The 20,396-nt window shown below is 42.0% G+C and overlaps 1 protein-coding gene across 1 annotated transcript in view; it reads right to left on the bottom strand.

Annotated features, from left to right (window-relative positions):
- Positions 1-20,396, bottom strand: part of PPIL4 (peptidylprolyl isomerase like 4) — a 109,142-nt gene that overhangs the window by 2,152 nt on the left and 86,594 nt on the right. Inside the window, exon 12 of the mRNA XM_029594067.1 lies at positions 4,727-4,862. Coding sequence (XP_029449927.1) covers positions 4,727-4,862 — 136 coding nt within the window. The remainder of the gene's footprint in view (positions 1-4,726; positions 4,863-20,396) is intronic.

Consider the following 20,396-nt stretch of genomic DNA (forward strand, 5'->3'; position numbering starts at 1 on the left):
GACAAGCAGGAGACCTGTCTAATTCCTAGCTAAGTTCATATTTCTGAATTTGGGAATGGTTCACATGGTTGCTAAAGAAGCCCCAGCTGCCCACATTGAGGAACATATTAAGTCTCATACTACACTTCAACCACCAGCTGGCTTTCAGAACGCAATGTTGTCTCCTTCAGACTGTCATATATGTTGTGCCCCACTTTGGGTGAATTTCTTGTTCAAAATCGGGTAATAAATCCAAATAAATTAATTAATTTAATTAAATTTTCTTGAGAGAGCTGTATCCTGTAGGTAGCATTAGGCCTAGTGCAAAGGTAAGCAACTTCTAAAAAGTAAAATAGGTCTGGTTTTCAAGCTAGAACATTCATTGCGGTTAATTTTTTTCTTTTAAATTTAATTTTTATTCAAAAGTTTTCCATATATACAGTAACATCAACTATTCAGAATCACCCTCCCTCCCCATTAGTTCAGTAGGAAAGCCTGACTTTTATCAGCCAACCAAATTCGAAATGTCAACCCAACAGCTTGGAATTTCTCTATCTTATTTCGCTTCAAGGCTGTCAGATTCTCCATCCGATAAATGAATAAAAGTCTCTTGTATGCTGAAAGCTTACCAGGTACATTCTTTATCCTTCCAGTAGGCCGCAATTTCACATCTTGCTACAGTTAAGATGTAATCAATCAGCTGATCTGTCCTCCTCAGCATTCCCTCTACCAAGGACACCAGCAAGAAGGATGAAGGGTCCTTTGTCCATTTGAAAATCCATAATGTCCAAAATCAAGCTATTAATCGTATCCCAATATGGAACTTGCCTCATTGACTCTCTGTCCCTATAATTCCTCCAGCAGTGATCTGACATACTGGGAAACATTGCATTCAAATATGCTCAAGTATACTTTTAAAGAATTTTCCGTCAGCTGCGCAGATAAATGATATTTTTGCCAACTACCACCTAATATCACTCCAGATGTCATCATCATCCGACCATCCTAACTTTCACCCAGTCCTTCTCATGTATCCTCAGGAGGGTAACTCAACCGTTGATACATTTTTTAGATAAACCCCTTCATAGGCAACCCTTTTATACAATAAGTTTCAAATATGGAATGCCATCTTTTCCCCACTATGCTTGAAATATAATTACGGACTTGCGAGTAGGTATAAAAATCACCTCTTTCGAGATTATACTTATCCTTCAACCTCGCAAAGGACTCCCAACCCTGTGAAGAGAAAATCTGTCCCAGCTGAATCAATCCATGTTTTTCCCATTTCTGAAAACTAGCATTCCCTAATCCTATTTGAAAATCATTGTGTCGAATCAACATCAAAGGTGAAAAATCCCCCCCTTGTTTTTAATGTAGCCCACACCTCCAGTGTTCTTCTAGTAAATGGGTCACACACACTTTTACTCAATTGTGAACCTCTCTTAACCTAAAACAGAACCTGCAGTGGCGGTTGATGTAAACATTGTTCAATACAGATCCATTGCTTCAATACCCCCCCCCCCTTAAACCATTCCAGGCATGCCCTAATTTGCACCACTTTATAACAATTTTCCACCTGTGGTACCCCCTAGGCCTCCCATTCACTTAGGTGTAATAATAATCCATGGCGGTCCCGGATCCTGAAGGAATAGAATGCGTCGATGGCATCGAGCAGCTCCGCATCACAATAGCAGCAAGGCCGTGCTTTGAACAGCAGCGGGCCACTCACCGCAATGGCCTAGAGGGCAGCTACATCAAGGCCATGCACCTAGGCTGCCTCAAGGGCTGCCGTGGCATCAAGGCTACATACCCAGACAGCGACAGGGGGGCCATGAACACACCTCAATGAAATCGAGGGTATCAAAGGCCCTGTGATCACTGCAGGCACTATGAGCAGCACTAGCTCTGAGGGCACTATGGCCATCAAGACACATAGACAGTATCGAGGGTGGCCATGCATGCACCTTGATGGAATCACAGGCACTGATGGTACCGTGGGCACCGATGGCACTGCAACATTGATGTCATTGATGGTAACACTGGCATCTCAGCATCGATGGGCATTGCAGCATTAATGGCAGCATTACATCGATGGCACAGAGGCCTCAAGGGCACTGAAAGCAGCAAGGGCATCGACATCGATGTCTACACCATTGGCATAGAGGGGAACCATTGCGCCCAATAGCAGTCCTATTCCCCGACTCCAGCCGCTTCTCCGCCACATCGATGCCTAAGGCACAGAAGGCCCATACGGCACTGAGGGCGGTTCCGCACCTCAAGGACCTCGAAGGCGTCCCAGAACTTCGATGGCATCAAGGGTGAACATGGTGCTCGATGGCAAACTTGGTCCCCAACGCAGTCCTGACATCAATGCATCAGAACAGTGCGCCGGTCACAGATATGCATGGGCAATCGTTACTGGGCATAAAATTGATGGTGCAGCAGCAATCTGCTTGCCCAGGTTCCTGCTCACCTTCTCTCCCAGGGAGACTACACTGCCATCACTGGCAAGCAGGAGGGGAGGCTACGTCATCCAGGGCTCCTGCCTGTGGACACTAGTTCCTTTGAGTGTGGGGAGGATGAGCTCTCCATTCCCCACAGGAATGGTATGGTCCTCTCTCTCTTCACTGTCTGACCTCCATTGATGGCTATCGGTGAAATGACATGGAATTCCTGACCGGGTAGATCGAGAAGGTCCGGAGATTGAGCAGTCCCAGGAGCAAGGGTAACCCAGCAGCAGATCTGGAGGTGGAGCAGTCCCCTCCCCCTTGAGCAAGGGGAACCCAGACGCAGATCTGGAGATGAAGTGGTCCCCCAGGAGTAAGGAGACCCCAGCAGCAGGCCTAGAGGTGGTGCAGTCTGGTTCCCTAGGAGGGCATGGGCCACAGCGGCAGTTTGGGAGGCGGAGTTGTGTCGCCAAGGATGGCGTGGATCCTAGTGGTAGACTGAGAGAAAGGAGTCAGGTCCTCCAGGAGGGCATGGACCTTTCAACAGAGCAGAAGGAGACAGTTTAGTTACAACGGACCACCCCAGGCCAACACTGCCCACCAGCCCAGTTGCATCTTTTCACATAGGTGAGACTTGAAAAAAAAGAGGGAGGATGATAATAAACCTTGATTAAGCAGGAACCTAAGAGGTCCCTTCCAGTCTATATGGTGGTATGCTGTGGGGACCAACAACCCCAAATTGCCAAACATTAAATGTTCTTGCTATATTGTAGAAATGTATATAGTTGCTTGGCCTGAGGCTACTAATCATGAGTAGATAAGTGTGCTGTTTGACATTCAATTAGCAATGTACATAGTCATGTAGAAATGGATATATTTGTATAGTCACCGAAGATGTTCGTGTCAGTATGCTGGAATTTCTACAAGAACAGTTAAGTCATAAACAGCATAGAGATGATTATCGGAAATTATTAGAATTGGCCATGACCTTCCTCGGTGGTACTCCCCCAAAAGGAGTCTCATTTTGTGTTCCTGGAGCTGTGAGCCATGCTCAGTGGATGGCAAAGGCTATTTATGCCTTTAAAATATATTTATTCCAAGATCAATTTAAACTGACCACAAAAGAGAACGATTCAATCAGAAGAACATGCATTTTTCTTATCAGACTATTTACGAGCCTGGTTCCTAGCACCGCTGGCTCTGAAAGCTCCATATCTAGATTACAGTTTTTTTTACTGAAATTGAGTATAAGGACATAGATCCAGAAATTAGTAGTGCTGCTGTGAAAAAATTTGCAAACTATTTATGGTTTCTATCACCAAAAACTGCGGCATTCGCATTCTTTGATGAAGTTCCAATAGACATTAAGCAAAAAATGGCTATTATAATAATGACTACACAAGACAGCGATGCAGAAAATCAAATAAAACAATTCACTGTTAGAAGTGAAGACCCTCAACCATTTTAAAGAAAAACACTTCTATGATTTCATTTCTGCAGAATTGAAGATGTGCTTCTTAAGATTTTCAATAAACACAAATTTTCTAAAAAAACTGCCCATTTACTTGGAAAGATGATGTCAACTTCCAACATGGGTTGGAAACATTGAAAAGCATTGTAGCAGTTAACGACGTAGCTGAAAGAGGAGAGAAGCTAATCCAAGAATATCAGAGCATTCTGACCAAGAACAAAAAAGAAAAGCAATATATTGTGCAGATGGTTAGTAAACACAGAAAGAAAATACCCAGATGCTACCAAAACTGGCCTAATGAAGCAGTAAAATCTGGTATCTTATTACATTTTTATCGTTATTATTTCCATTTTAGACGTTATTTTGTGAAGTATGTATTTTTCATTTGGTTTCAAGTTTTGCTCAATATCTTGGCTAATTTTTATTTCATGTAAATAACTGTAAGAAGAAATAGTTATAAATAAAATTGTTTTTTGATTATGCTTGACTATTATTTTCCCAAACAACATTTGAAAATGAAATACAAAAGTTTTAAATAAGAAATGCTAATTTTCGGTGAACTTTGAAACTTTAAGGCCTTTGGAGGTCACCTTAAAATAGTTCAATTGAGCAGAAATTTGGCAAGGAGCACATTTTCATATATTGGAGCAAGATTAGGGACTGGGAGCAAAGAATTTCAAAAGTTGAAAAATAAGGGCCACCCTGATGGTGTCATAATTTGCTGCATTATTACTCAAACATCTCACTCTTAAAACTGCAACCATTGGCATGGGTTTATAAAATATGGACATGCAATCAGACAGGCTGTATTTCAGATTTTGGTCAGTACCTTGGATTTTTTTGGTCTCTTTTCATCTTCCTCACTGGAGTAGTGGTGTTTTTTCTCCTTGTGTTTTTTGCTTGAGTGTCGGTGACTTGTGCTGGACTCCTCCACCTCTTCATCCAATACTAGGTCATATTTAATGCTACATCAGTGAGTTAAGGACAGCTTTTCTGTCACCAAGTACCAGGAGCATGCGATCAAAACCATTTTCAAAACTTGCCAACATTCAGGGTGTGCAGGATGTAGTTAAGTCAGGCAGAAGCTGTAGGTCCCCAACAGCCATAAGGTCAAACCCACATCTGTCAACAGCTATGCACCTGTTCACGGGATTAAACCACAAAGGACATTCCCACAGATGGAGAATTAACGAGCCATCAGCAGCAGATATAAAATCTTAAATCATTATAAAATACATATGGAACTTGGCTGTCCCCAAATTTCATAATGACTGGTGTTCCATTACATTTCAAAATAGGAGAATTGAACCAATTTTCCTTCCCCTTGAAGATTCTAATAGGGATAAGGAAACAATATGTGGGGACTGACGACCCTCTGATTATTTAACAAATGGATCACAAATCTCCATCTTCCCATTATTCTTGCTACTAACTGGCATAGGCATGTATGGGAACCTCTGCACATACCCTGGAGTGAAAAATTGAATACATTTTAATTGAGAAGGGCAGAAATGGTACAGCCTAAACAAATATTGAAGGCCAAAAGAATAAACAATTTGCCTGGCTTCAAATTCTTTGTTGACAGTGACTTCTTTAGCTAGTGCCTGAGAATGTTCTAGGTTTAGAATTAGTTTCTTTTTTTTGTAGTAATATCACCTCTATCAAAACCTAAATTCAGAAGCCTCCATATGTTTAAACTGAAACCATGATGAAAAACCCCAAATGCAAAAAAATAAACAATAGAAAACCCCCACTTCCCTTAGTATGTCACCCCTCCTTTGCCTATCCTGGATTCATTGCTTTGTTTTTCTGTCTTTTCCATGCTAATGACTCCTCAGCTACACAAATACATGCATTTGACTCAACCAGAAAAAGTATCCAGCAATAGTACCTGCTCTGTAAAAACACCAACACACACTGATATTTGGTACTCCCAAGAACCCCATATTAGCTGGAAAATAAACATCTAAATTTACAAACACCTAAAATCAGAAGCTCTACCTAGAATACTCTTGTGGCTGGTGTTATCTGTCTACTGGGGCCCACATTATGTTAACTTGAAAGAAGCGCTCTGCATGTTCATGTGTGTATCCCTTGCCAAAAGCATGCAATAGTGTGTTCTTTGCAAAGCTGCATGGCAGGAAGGAGGCAGAAGGCTGCTTTCCAATGCATGTGCTTTAAGCCATGTGGCTCTGGTGCACATAGCTATGTGGCCAGAGGAAGGAAGCAGGTCTGGTGGACTGCAAAACAGAAGATACCCACAGATTAAAAAGGATGAGTGGAGACAGGGACTGCTCAGTCAGGCCAGGGGACAAAAAGAATACTGGGTTCAGTCAATGTTTCCTTGGTTGAAATTTCAACAGGATGTTGGCTAGTTTTAAGCAATGCTCCCAGGAAAAAGTAGCATACACAGCAACTCAACAGCACAGAAAAGCTTTGCCTAATGAGAATGAATGCATGAGGGCTTAGCTAAGAAAGAAGAGAGAAACTAAGATGAAGAAACTGAGCACATGGGAATGGGGGAGAAAGAAGAAAAAGAACACAGCAACCATCAAGCAAAGTAATGTAAATGAAGAGAATGTCATAGCAGAAAGACACTTGTATTGAAAATTAACTATCAGCCCGATTCGATAAACTGCGGGAGAGCCGGCGCTCCGAGGTGAGCGCCCACTATCCTGGGCGCCCAATTCGGTATTTAAATTAGTGCTGGTGCTAATATGGAGGCGCTAGGGACACTAGCTCGTCCCTAGCGCCTCCTTATTGGCGGAAGTGATGGCTGTCAGTGGGTCTGAAAACCGACACTTAATTTTACAGTCATTGGTTGTCAAACCCACTGACAGCCACGGGTTCGGAAAACGGACACCGGCAAAAATTGAGCGTCCGTTTTCCAACCCGCGGGCATTTTTTTTAAGTTTTTAAAAAATTTTTATTTTTGGGACCTCTGATTTAATACAGCAGAAGCTGCTTACCTGTAACAGGTTCTCACAGGACAGCAGGGTGTTAGTCCTCACATATGGGTGACATCATCAGGATGGACCCAATCACAGAACGCTTTTGTCAAAGTTTCTAGAACTTTGACAGGCACCTACTGGGCATGCCCAACATTGTACTAACCCTGCATCCAGCAGGGGTTCCCCTTCAGTCTTGTGTAATAGCTAAAGAATGTGCGAAAAATAAAATAAGAAAACGTAAACGAACCCAATACCGCGGATTGGAAGGTGGGTTTCATGAGGACTAACATCCTGCTGTCCTGTGAGAACACCTGTTACAGGAAAGCAACTTCTGCTTTCTCACAGGACAAGCAGGATGGTAGTCCTCACATATGGGTGAGTACCGAGCTGAGGATGACCGGTGCATGCACCAAATGTACCCAAAGACGTGCAACAGGCACATTAGGTCGGTGGAAGGGTGTTGGTACGTTAAGTAGCAAATAGGTTGCGTAAGACAGATTGGCCGAAGATGGAATCTTGTCTTCCAGCTTTATCTAAAAAATAATGGGCTGCAAAAGTATGGAGAGAATTCCAGGTAGCAGCCTTACAAATATCAGAAAGTGGCACAGATTGGAGGTGCGTTACTGATGTCGCCATGGCCCTAACAGAGTGTACCTTGACATGATCTTGTAGCGGAATGCCTGCCTGTTGATAGCAAAAGGAAATACAGTCCGCTATCCAGGAGGATAGAGTCTGCTTACCCATAGGTTGACCCAATTTGATAGAATCGAAGGAAACAAATAATTGAGTGGATTTTCTGTGGGTGGCTGTGCGGTCTAGGTAGAATGCTAGAGCACATTTACAGTCCAGGGTATGCAGAGTCTGTTCTCCTGGGTTAGAATGGGGCCTGGGAAAAAAGGTAGGTAGTACGATAGATTGACTGATATGAAAGTCTGTTACTACCTTAGGCAAAAACTTTGGGTGAGTGCGGAGCACTACCCTGTCGTGCAGAACTTTAGTGTAAGGCAGATAGGTAACTAATGCCTGCAATTCACTAACTATGCGAGCGGAAGTGATGGCTAAGAGAAAAATCACTTTCCATGTGAGGTGGCGAAGATCACAGGAATTGGAGAGGCTCAAATGGCGGTTTCATGAGCCGTCCCAAACCAGGTTAAGGTCCCAAGAAGGGGCCGGAGGAAGTAGTGGAGGTTTTAGGTGGAGCAGGCCCTTCAGAAAGCGTGTTACCAGGGGTTGTACTGAAATAGGTAGATTCCCAATACCTTTAATTATTTATTTAATAGTTTTTTTTATACCGAGGTATAGCTAGCAGCCTTCACTCCGGTTTACAAGTACAACAACCTATTACATTTAACAGTAAACTGAGAAAACTGAGGAACATCAAACTAACTTATTACAAGCAAATTCAAATGTTTAAAACAGGGTATATCTGTGATTAAACCATGTATTTTCTAGCTTAAGACATTCAGTGTCAGTCTTTGTAGTGCCATTCCATATCCGATAAAGGTTATGCATGGGATATATTATGTGAACTTAGCCAATACCATCTTTGAAAGTTTGACTGAATATCCAAGGTTTGAGCTCTTTTTTTAAATGATTTAATGTTGCTTTGTGAGCTCAAGTGCTCAGGTAGTGAGTTCCATAATTTCGAACCAGCTATGGATATGGCTCTGTTCCTTGTGGTGGATAGCTTGGCTAATGGGAGTGATGGTATTTCTAGCTGTAATTTACCTGCTGTTCTAGTCATACGTTGTGATCTGTGTATATGTATGACATTGTCAAAGGCCGGGTTATCTGTTTTGTAGATTGCGTTGTGTAGGATTGTTAGTAATTTGAACTCAATTCTTTTTTCTACTGGAAGCCAATGTAGACTGTTGAGCACGAGCGTGAAGTGTTCAGATTTCTTTTTGCCAGCTAGGACTCTCGCTGCGGCATTCTGTAGTAATTGAAGTGGTTTTAAGGTCACTTTAGGTAGGCCTATCAAGAGTGAATTGCAGTAGTCAAGGCTGGCGAAGATGAGAGATTGTAGGACAGTTCTGAAATCTTGGTGGTGAAGCATCGGTTTAAGATGTTTAAGTATTTGGAGTTTATGGAAACCTTCTTTTGTTTTTGTAGTGATGTGCTTTTTGTAGGTTAGTTCACTGTCAATCCAAATACAGAGGTCTTTTACGTTGTCTTTAAGTTGTATGTGGATGTTGTCTATTTGGAAGGATAGGGTGGTTTTGGATCCTGAGTTTTTTCTTTCGATTAGGATGCATTCAGTTTTGCTCATGTTTAGACATAATTGCTCATGTTTAGACATAATTTTAGGTGGTTTAGCATATTTTTGCGAGAGGATGTGGTTAGTGCAGTTAGTATAGATGTGTTTAAAAAAGGATTGGATAAGTTCTTGGAGGAGAAGTCCATTACCTGCTATTAAGTTCACTTAGAGAATAGCCACCTCCATTAGCAATAGTAACATGGAGTCTGGCTTTTCACTGTGCGTGGCTCTAAGCTGGCATGCAGAGCAGAGGCCAAGGGCTTTAATGCCTGAGGCAGGCGGCGCCGCCACTGAAGACGCTGCGGCGTTCTGATCCATGGAAAGTATGCGCTGAATGCTTAAAAGAACAGGCGCACAATAATTATAGTATGCGGCAGCAATAAGCGCCTAATACAACAGGCGCACAATAATAATAATATGCGGCAGCAATATGCGCAATATGTTCTCAGCAATAGGCGGCCAAGAAAACGGCTCAATTGTATGCAATATGCACTCAGCAATATGCAGTTAGCAATACACGCTCTATGGCATCCAATAGGCTCTCAGCAATAAGCGGTCAGTAATACACGCTCTATGGCTTTCAATAGGCTCTCAGCAATATGCGGTTAGCAATACACGCTTAATGGCATTCAATAGGCTCTCAGCAATATGCGGTTAGCAATACACGCTTAATTATTTATTTATTTATTTTTAATTTTTATATACTGGAATTCCTGTATGCAATACAAATCAGTCCGGTTTACAAGTAACGAAAAGGTTGCCCTGGTCTGGGAGGTTAATGGCATTCAGTAGGCTCTCAACCATAAGCTGTTAGCAATACACGCTCAGTGGCATTCAATATGCTCTCAGCAACAGGCGGTTAGCAATACACGCTCAGTGGCAGTCAATAGGCTCACAACAGTAAGCTGTTAGCAATACACGCTCAGTGGCATTCAATATGCTTTCATTAACAGGCGGTTAGTAATGCTGGCATATGCTCACAGCAATAAGTCAATATACGCACAAGGAGGAACAGAGCCGCACCTATTACGGGTGCTCAATACCTGAACAAGGCCCCAAAATGGCGTCCTCCACGGCGTGCCATGCCGCCGATCCTCTGCTCCTCGGAGACCAGAAATAAGAAATGTACGCCTTACCTGATCCTCGGCACTTCCCGGCTGGAACCCGGGCGGTCTCCGGCTGCGGGGGGAGAGGGCAAGTACCTTCACCGCCGCGTTTGAGGATCTGCACCCGCTGCCTTGTCCACGCCGGGACCGAGGCGCCTCGAAAGCCTCACCCGAACCTCGCCCTGGGGCTGTGTCCCTGCCGCGATTCGGCCGGACCGAAGACTTACACCTCCGGGGTGATCACGGAAATCACCCTGGGAAACTCTACTGGGGAAGGGACCTTAGGGTATCACCGCAGGAGTGCGGGGCTCGATGCTATAGAAGTTTTAGTAAATAGAAAAAGAAAAGAAAAGTAGATTTGGAAAACACGCTCAGCTAGCGTGCAGGCTCTCCAAACTGCTTTGGAGACGGAAATTACTAAGTTGCTACGCTTCCTGTGGGGATATATATACCCCGTGCTGACGTCAGATCAGTCTCCAACTGCTAGCACGTGGATACTATCCCATTCGTTCTGAGTCCATCTGGCTACACGCCAGGAAATTCTGTTTTTTCCAATGTTAATCACAAGTTCCATTTGGTTTAGCAGTTGTTTTATTATGTCTAGGTACATGTTAGCTAGGTTTAACGTTTTCTCTATTGTGTCCTCGATTGGTAGATTTGAATATCGTCTGCATAAATGTAGTGTATGAGTCCCAATCCTGCTAGTAGATGGCATAAGGACAGCATGTATATGTTAAAGACGGTTGCGGACAGGACTGATCCCTGCAGTACTCCTGTTTTGAGATTGATTTTTTTCTGATAATATGTTGTTGATCTGAACTTGAAAGAACCTATTTTTTAGATACGAACTGAACCAGTTTATTGTTTTGTTGTGTAATCCAATTTCTTCTAGTCTTTTCAGTAATATTTTATGGTTTACTGTGTCGAAGGCTGCTGCTAAGTCTAGCATTATTAGAATGTAGTGTTTACCGCTATCAAAATCTCTTAAAATGTTATCTGTTAGTGAGAGAAGTAGTGTCTCAGTGCTGTAGTGCTTGCGAAATCCATGTTGGGACGGATACAGTATGTTATTACTATCTAGGTGTTCAGCTAGCTGTTTCTGTACTGTTTTTTCTATTAGTTTGGCTAGTAAGGGAAGATTTGAGACTAGGCGGTAGTTGTTCAGTATCAGGGGGGGGTCACTGTTTTTTTTCTTTATGATTGGTTTTATAATTGCCCTTTCAGTATATCTGGTATTGTTCCTTCTTCTAGGGATAGGTTTATGATCTTAGTTAGTGTAGGGGAGACTGTCAGATCGATACAGTAAAGTGCAACCGCGGTTACCCTGCTCCTAACTCGCCTTCTACTCACTTTCTGGCCGCGTTAGCCCTTCCTGCGATACACTATCCCCTTTAACTCATCCCTACCGCCTCTTAAAATTCCCGGGTAACCCCTTCCGCCCACGGCATGTATATTAAATGTAAACGAGCGAATTAGCTATTCCCTCCCATACAGTAACGCGCGCCCCGACTATCGCTTTTTTACCCTGCCGTTTTGCCGCGCGTTTACCCTGCTAACTTACCGCCTACCCTTACCCCAGCGTTAGAGGTAGGGGTAAGGGTAGACGGCAAACTTTCCCCCAGCCCCCGCTCACCTGCCCTGGCCGCGTCCGGTCTCCGGTGCAGCCCCAGTCCTGTCCCCTCCTCCCGAAGCAAAAAAAAAAAACCCCCGAAAAAAAAGTAGCAAGAGAGTGAGGGGAGAGACGGGCAATCCTACGCTCAGGCCTGCCAGTCCCTTGTTCTCTCCTCCCGAAGCAGGGCGCGAAAAGCAGCCTTGCTCCGGGAGGAGGGGGGGGGCAGTTTAAAGCGACGAAGCGACTTACTTTTGCAGCCCCCCCCCCCCTGGACATCGGCAACGACCGCGGCTCCTGCCTCCAGCCTCCAGCTGTCAGACAGACGCATCGCACGTGGGAAAGCGGCCCCTATGCGTGCAATTGGCTGCTCAAGACGTGATGTCACATGCCGTGATGCCAAACGTCGTGACGTCACGTCTTGAGCAGCCAATTGCACGCATAGGGGCCGCTTTCCCATGTGCGATGCATCTGTCTGACAGCTGGAGGCTGGAGCCGCGGTCGTTGCCGATGTCCGGAGGAGGGGGGCTGCAAAAGTAAGTCGCTTCGTCGCTTTAAACTGCCCCCCCCTCCTCCCGGAGCAAGGCTGCTTTTCGCGCCCTGCTTCGGGAGGAGAGGAGAAGGGAGTAGCAGGCCGGAGCCTAGGATTGCCCGTCTCTCCCCTCACTCTCTTGCTACTTTTTCGGTTTTTTTTTTTTGCTTCGGGAGGAGGGGACAGGACTGGGGCTGCACCGGAGACCGGACGCGGCCAGGGCAGGTGAGCGGGGGCTGGGGGAAAGTTTGTAGAGCATCGGAGAACATAACTGTCCACTTCCTGGTACCTGTCATTTCAAATGTCATTTGAAATGACATTTGAAATGACAGATACCAGCGTGGCCGGGATACTGTATAGGCGCTCTATACAGTAAAATGGGTTGCGCGGGCCTAACCTTCGACTAACGCTTCGCAGACGCGGCATGCATTTGCATGCAATTTGAAGAGAGTATCGAGCGGTAGGTGAAGAGAACTGTGCGGGGAACGAGGGTGTGCCTGGCACTGCCGCACTCTAACGCGGCATAACTGTATCGACCTGTGTGTTAGCTGTTTTTTTTAGGTCAAATGTTGGTATTGAGTCGATTATGTGTGGAGCCGGGTTTAGGTTTTTTTAGCATGGATTCAACTTCCATCTCGGATATCTCGATAAATGACGACCATTGGTTAACCTCTCTTTTTTGCATTTTAATTTGTTTGGTATTTTGGATCTTAAGTTAGTAATTTTGTCACTGAAGAATTTGGCAATTTCGTCACATTTTGATTCTGGTAGTTTTTGAGGTGATGCTTGTTTGTCATTGGTGAGATTTGATACTATTGAGAATAAGGTTCTTGGGTTGTTAAACTTTTCTATTTTATTGCTGTAGTATATTCTCTTTCTTAACATTAAGGATTAGTTGTTTGTAGAAAGCTAGATGTTTTCTGTATTTAATTAGGGTTTTGGTTGTTTTGTGTTTTCTCCATCTTTTTTCTATTGCCCTGAGATTCCTTTTTCATTATGCCAGGGATTATTTTGTTTTGATTCTTTTTTTTTTGTATTGATTTGATGAGATTTATTTCATCAGCTATTTTTTGGGTTGAGTCTAACCATGTTTCCGTAGCAGAATTGCAGTTGTTGTAGTCAATATCTGTTATTTTTTCTTCTAGTTTGTCTTTTAGTTTTTCAAAATTATAAGGTGGTCGATACTTAAATTCTATGGGTCTATGATTTTGTTTGGTTTGTGGTTTAAGGAATTTGACATTAGAATGAATAAGGAAGTGGTCTGACCAGAGAATTTGCGTGTAATCAGTTTTAAAGTGTTCTAAACAGTTGTGGTTGATGAAGGTGAGATCAAGAGAGTGTCCAGCTTTATGTGTTGATTTGTCCGTTATTAGTGAGAAGCCTAATGTTGTCATAGTGTCTATCAGTGTTTGGCATGTATTTGATAAAGGGTGGACATCCATGTGAAGATTAAAATCCCCTAGAGCTATGGTAGGTTTAGAGATGTTTAAGTGTGTAGTGAGAAACTTGATTAGTAGTAAGATATTTAATTCTAGGAGGCTTGGTGGGCAGTAGATAAGGCATATTTGTATATTGCAAGAATCAAAAATGGCAATTTCATGATTTGGGGGGGGTGTTATTGGGATTGGTTTACATTTAAAGGCTTTTTCGATAATTAGTAAGAGTCTGCGTCCACACTTATTTATTCTAAGGACTGAAAATACCTCGTAATTTATATGTGCTATTTGATTTTTTACTACTACGTCTGATTTTTTTTAACCATGATTCAGTTATTGCAACGAAGTTTGGTTTATTGTCATACAGTAAATCCGTGAAGACTGGGAATTATTTTGTGACTGACTGTGCATTTACTAAGAGGAATGTTAGCGTTAGGAGGTTGTTTATGGCAGAGTTTTTTGACATAGGGGTCCTTTTTTATATATAAAATGTTATGTTGTGATGTTTTCTTTGTCTCTTTTGTTATATATCTAGTTTTGTTCTTTAAATAATTGCTAAACAGTGCGCTCAGCCTGTATAAAACTAAGTTTATGGGAAACAGAATAGAAACTGAAAATATATCTGCCTGTTTCTTATCTCTACTGCACCAATACTGAGTTTTAGGTCAGGTCAGTGCCTATGAATTAAAACATGCTTTCTAAACAAAGCAAGGAATCTTTTTGAGAAGTTTGGAAGACTTTTGGCTATATAGTGAACTGAATGCTGAGCTCCAGAAGTGTTTGGTATTTTATTAGTACCATATTCAGAATATAAAGTTTTCCTGAACCCAAAGAGACAATATCCCCTCCTCCACCACACATGCAATGAGGAGTTAACACAGCATGTATCTAAGTGTGCAAGACAATGGATCCCATGAGAACCTCCTCTGCTCACTCTGGATTTTTCCCACATGTAAATAATGAACTAATCCTTTACTGAAGTGGTTCCTAGCTTCCTCCTCAAAATCTACTGCAGAACTAGCCCCCACCAATCCAAATGGCTCTCAATTAATTTAATATTCCCCCTCTCCATTTTTCTGTTCTACAGGCTACAAAATAAAGCACAGATTTTCCGATTGTGCAGTCATAGATTTCACAATTGCTTCTATGTCAAAAACATGACCATCCTACACTCTGATTGTGCTGCTTTCACAGTCTTGATTTTCCTCTAAAGGAAAGTTTACCAACAAGTCAATTTTTTTCGACTGCGCAGGTTCTGTTCTTCTTCTTCTGAGTATCAATTTCAGGCGAAAGAACTAAAGAATAGATTAATAGATTTCTTTCTCAAGGCTATCCCAATGCATGTATATGATGGGCATACATTTGAGCCAAATATACTCATTGTGATTCTTCCTCGATCATGGGATGACGGTTAACAGCGTATTACGTACATTCTCCCTTTCTTACCATATGTCCGAGAGTTTAGGGCATCAATTTTGAAAAATTGGTATATTTTGCAATAGCATGATATTTTTAAGGACCCCCCTCGCATTACATACACGTTTGGAGCCAGTCTATGGGACTCTTTGGTGCAGATTTTTTTTTATGAGACAGGCTTGAGATGAAATCCAGTAGAAGCATTTATATCAACCATGTGGTAAATGTACTGTATACTATGTATGGATCTGCACATCTGTGATAATCATAGCATCAGCCAATTGGACAGTGTCACAAATACAATACCACTTGCTTATCTATAGGAGTAATCTATGCAATTTTGTGCCCACGTGGAAAGTGTTATGTTGGGAAAATAAAGAGAATGCTCAAAATGAGGTTGATCGAACACCATCCCAGCATATTGTTGCATCGCCTTAATGCACCATTGGTTACACACTGCAAAGAGTTAGCCCATTCGTTCAATAATCTTCATAATTTGTGAATTAAAGCAACCTACACAAAAGCTGGCGAGGAGGGGATTCTGATTTGGTTTTGGTGTGTTTAGAACAATGCTGAATTTACAAGCTTAACATTGTCTCACCATATGGTTTGAATCTGGATTTTAGTGTGTTTTTGGGATGAGTGATTAATCAGCATGTAGATGCTGTTTAATTGACCTGTTTTTTATTTCAGGAATAACCCTTTCAGCTGGTTCTACATCAGGATTCCATACTGACATCATCACATTTTCTGGCATTTAAAAGGATTGTTTTCTCACATGGTTTCTCTAATAAGATTTATATTTATTATATATTTATTATATTTATTATATTTATTATATTTATACACTTTATTTATTTATATTATATTTATTATATTTATAATAAATATTTATTATATTTATTATATATTATTATATTTATACACTTTTTATTTATTTCCCGCCTTATCTTCTTTCCAGCTTGTTCGCAAGCTTCCAAGTTCTCTTTCCCTGTTGATTGTAACTTTGACTTATTCCTGCCCATTGTTATCTTTCGTTTACTTGAATTGTTACTCCAGTTATACCCTTGTTAAATGTAAACCAATCCGATATGGTTATTTACTATGAAGGTCGGTATAAAAAACTGTTAAATAAATAAATAAGATGCCTAGAGACCTTTTGTCTGTAAAGATTATAGTACAAATTCACTAAAGCTAAGTATTTTTATAACTTACTTCTGAAACCTTATTAATTGCTGATGTCTCATTTGATTTTACAGACAACAGTTTATTCCAATTGCTTTCACAAATTATGTTGTTTATCATTGAATAGTTCCTGAAGAACTAAAACTCCAAACCAAAAAGAAGAGCTGGACAGAGACCTGGTTGAAGACATCCTTAAGATAGGAAAGAAGGGAGAAATGGTAATTGTTGGTGACTTTAATATGCCAGATGTAGACTGGAAAATCCCATCTGCAGAATCTAAAAATAGTAGAGCGATAGTGGATGCCATGCAAGTAACTTTGTTCAAACAAATGGTAAATGAACCCACTTGAGAAGGAACTATACTCGACTTAGTGCTCACTAATGGAGATAATGTCTCTGATGTCCAGGTGGGCGCCCACCTCAGCACCAGTGATCAAACGGTATGGTTTAATATCACTAAAAAAAATATGGAAAAGAAGCACAAAGACCCGAGTTTTACAGTTCAAAAACACAGACTTTGAAGAAATGGGGAAGTACCTAGAGGAAGAACTAAAAGGCTGGGAGAACGAGAGAGATGTGGATCAGCAGTGGACCAATCTAAAAGGAGCAATTACCAAGGCAACTACTCTATATGTTAGAAATGTAAAGAAAAGCAAAAGAAAAATGAAACCTATCTGGTTCTCAAAGGAGGTGGCTGACAAAATTAAGGCTAAAAGAACAGCGTTCAAGAAATATAAAAGATCCCAAAAGGAGGAACACAAAGAACAATATTTGAGTCAACTGAGGGAGACGAAGAAATTAATGAAGTCGGCAAAAAGTCAAGCGGAAGAGATGATTGCCAAGGAGGTAAAGAGAGGTAACAAAACATTTTTCAGATACATCAGTGAAAAGAGAAAAGTTCAACGTGGTATAGTGAAATTGAAAGATAGAAATGATCAATGCGTGGAGAGTGACAAAGAAATGGCAGAAATATTAAACGAATACTTCAGTTCTGTGTTCACTAAAGAAGACCCTGGAGAAGGACCATCTCTACACAACAAGAAACTGGAAGGAAGTGGAATAGAAGAAAACCCTTTTACAGTAGAAAATGTATGGGAAGAGCTAAAGAAGCTGAAAGTGGACAAAGCCATGGGACCTGATGGGATTCATCCAAGGATACTGATGGAGCTCAGAGATGTGCTGGCGGGTCCGCTGTGTGACCTGTTCAATAGATCCCTAGAAACGGGAGTGGTGCAGAGTGATTGGAGAAGAGTGGTGGTGGTCCCGCTTCACAAGAGTGGGAACAGAGAGGAGGCTGGTAACTACAGACCGGTTAGCCTCACTTCATTGGTGGGAAAAGTAATGGAGTCACTGTTGAAAGAGAGAATAGTTCACTATCTACAGTCCGGAGAATTGCTGGACCAGAGGCAGCATGGATTCACCAGGGGAAGATCCTGTCAGACAAATCTGATTGACTTTTTTGACTGGATAACCAAGGAATTGGATCGAGGAAGAGCGCTCGATGTCATCTACTTAGATTTCAGCAAAGCTTTTGATACAGTTCCGCACAGGAGACTGGTGAATAAAACGAGAAGCTTAGGAGTGAGAGCCGAGATGGTGACCTGGATTGCAAACTGGTTGACAGACAGAAGACAATGTGTGATGGTAAATGGAACTCTCTCTGAAGAGAGAGCGGTTTTAAGTGGTGTACCGCAAGGATCGGTGTTGGGACCGGTCCTGTTCAATATCTTTGTGAGCGACATTGCGGACAGGATAGAAGGTAAGATTTGTCTTTTTGCGGACGACACTAAGATCTGCAACAGAGTGGACACGCCGGAAGGAGCGGAGAGAATGAGATGGGATTTAAGGAAACTGGAAGAGTGGTCGAAGATATGGCAGCTGCGATTCAATGCCAAGAAGTGCAAAGTCATGCATATGGGGAGTGGAAATCCGAATGAACTGTATTCGATTGGGGGAGGGGAAGGCTGATGTGCACGGAGCAGGAGAGGGACCTAGGGGTTATAGTGTCTAATGATATGAAGTCTGCGAAACAATGCGACAAGGCGATAGCAAAAGCCAGAAGAATGCTGGGCTGCATAGAGAGAGGAATATCGAGTAAGAAAAGGGAAGTGATTATCCCCTTATACAGGTCCTTGGTGAGGCCTCACCTGGAGTACTGTGTTCAGTTCTGGAGACCGTATCTACAAAGAGACAGAGACAAGATGGAAGCGGTACAGAGAGAAGAGTGACCAAAAAGGTGGAGGGTCTTCATCGGATGTCATACGAAGAGAGATTGAAGAATCTAAATATGTACACCCTGGAGGAAAGGAGGAACGGGGTGATATGATTCAGACCTTCAGATACTTGAAAAACTTTAACGATCCAAAGACGACAAACCTTTTCCGTCAGAAAAAAATCAGCAGAACCAGAGGTCACGAGCTGAGGCTCCAGGGAGGAAGACTAAGAACCAATGTCAGGAAATATTTCTTCACGGAGAGAGTGGTGGATGCCTGGAATGCCCTTCCGGAGGAAGTGGTGAAGTCCAAAACTGTGAAGGACTTCAAAAGGGGCGTGGGATAAACACTGTGGATCCATCAGGTCTAGAGGAAGTGTATAAAGGGGAGGCAGCAAAACACTGCACGGAGCGACAGTAGCCACAGAGGCATTCACGGAGCGGAAGGATGGAGGCCTGCCATCTCCATATTTAAAAAAAAAAAAAACCAGGGGTGGGCAAAAGTATGTAAAATTAACGAAGAGTTCATAAGCTATAGGTACTACCAAGTATTAGGCTTATTCAATATTTGTTGATAATGTAGCTTTCAATGCATACTTCACTTTCAATACATATCCAACATAGCTCTCTGCTTCAACAGCAGGGGAGAAGTAAAACTAATAGTTCACGCTTATCCAGCATAGCTCTCTGCTATAATGGCAGGGGAGAAGAAAAACAACCAATAAGGGCTGAATAACATAGTCTGGGTAAAACAAATAAGCACGGGTGTAGCTTGCTTATTGCGGCGGTTACTACCCCTAACTAATCAAGCTTGATATTTCACTTGGGTGCAGCTCCATCACTGCTCTCTGCATTAATGGTGGGTGTGAAAGGGAAATAGAACCAAAGGTTAATAGGAGCCAAGAGAAACAGATAAGTATGAGAAAAAAAAGAAGTGTGAGGCTTGCTGGGCAGACTGGATGGGCCGATTGGTCTTCTGCCGTCATTTCTATGTTTCTATATGTTTCTATAAGAAGAACATTGCGAAACACTGGCCATTGTTGGGTTCTGTTTATTAAACCAATTTAAGACTGGTTGTCTAAACATTTTATTTGCTTTAAAGAAAAATGTTTTCAAAAAAATTATTTTAGATTTTGATACCCAGATAAATGATTTATTAGACCGAATGGCCCATGCAATGTAGGGCACACTGGCTTGATGATTTTGTGGGGATAATCTTTTCATATAAGTTTGCTAATTGCAGGAGTGTTTGTTTTTGCAACACTTGGTTCATGTTTTCCTGTGTAATGTGTGTATTATTGGGATTCATTAGACACTCCTTGGTTATCAATAACTAAATGTAACCCACAAAATTCATGCTAAATTCCTCTATCCCTGCATTTCCCATCCTCTTTCACTCCATTTCTAATTCTGCCTCATTTTCATTTTTCATATGTCTAGCTTCCTTATGTCCCCCCCTGCTTCTCCTCATATTCTCCAATGCATATGTAAAAACTGTGGCAATGAGGGCTATCACTGAGAAGATAGATTATCTCTCTGCAACCAGTTCTGATAAAGGGCAATCAGAGCCAGTAACATCTCCCACTGTAATTTCATCACATCCTAACACCTCAGTTGAAGAACCAAGGAGACAGCTGGGTCAATGTTTTCTCAATTGCATGCTTATTCCTAATTTATTGACATTTTGATTGTGTTTTTCTTAATTGAATTTTTTTCACAAACCTCCATGTTGCTGAGGTATCACTCTTTCTCCATGGCTTGGTTGTCATTTTAGCAGGATATACCCCACATAATC

The sequence above is a fragment of the Rhinatrema bivittatum genome, chromosome 3 (assembly GCF_901001135.1).
Source record: "Rhinatrema bivittatum chromosome 3, aRhiBiv1.1, whole genome shotgun sequence".
NCBI lineage: Eukaryota > Metazoa > Chordata > Amphibia > Gymnophiona > Rhinatrematidae > Rhinatrema > Rhinatrema bivittatum.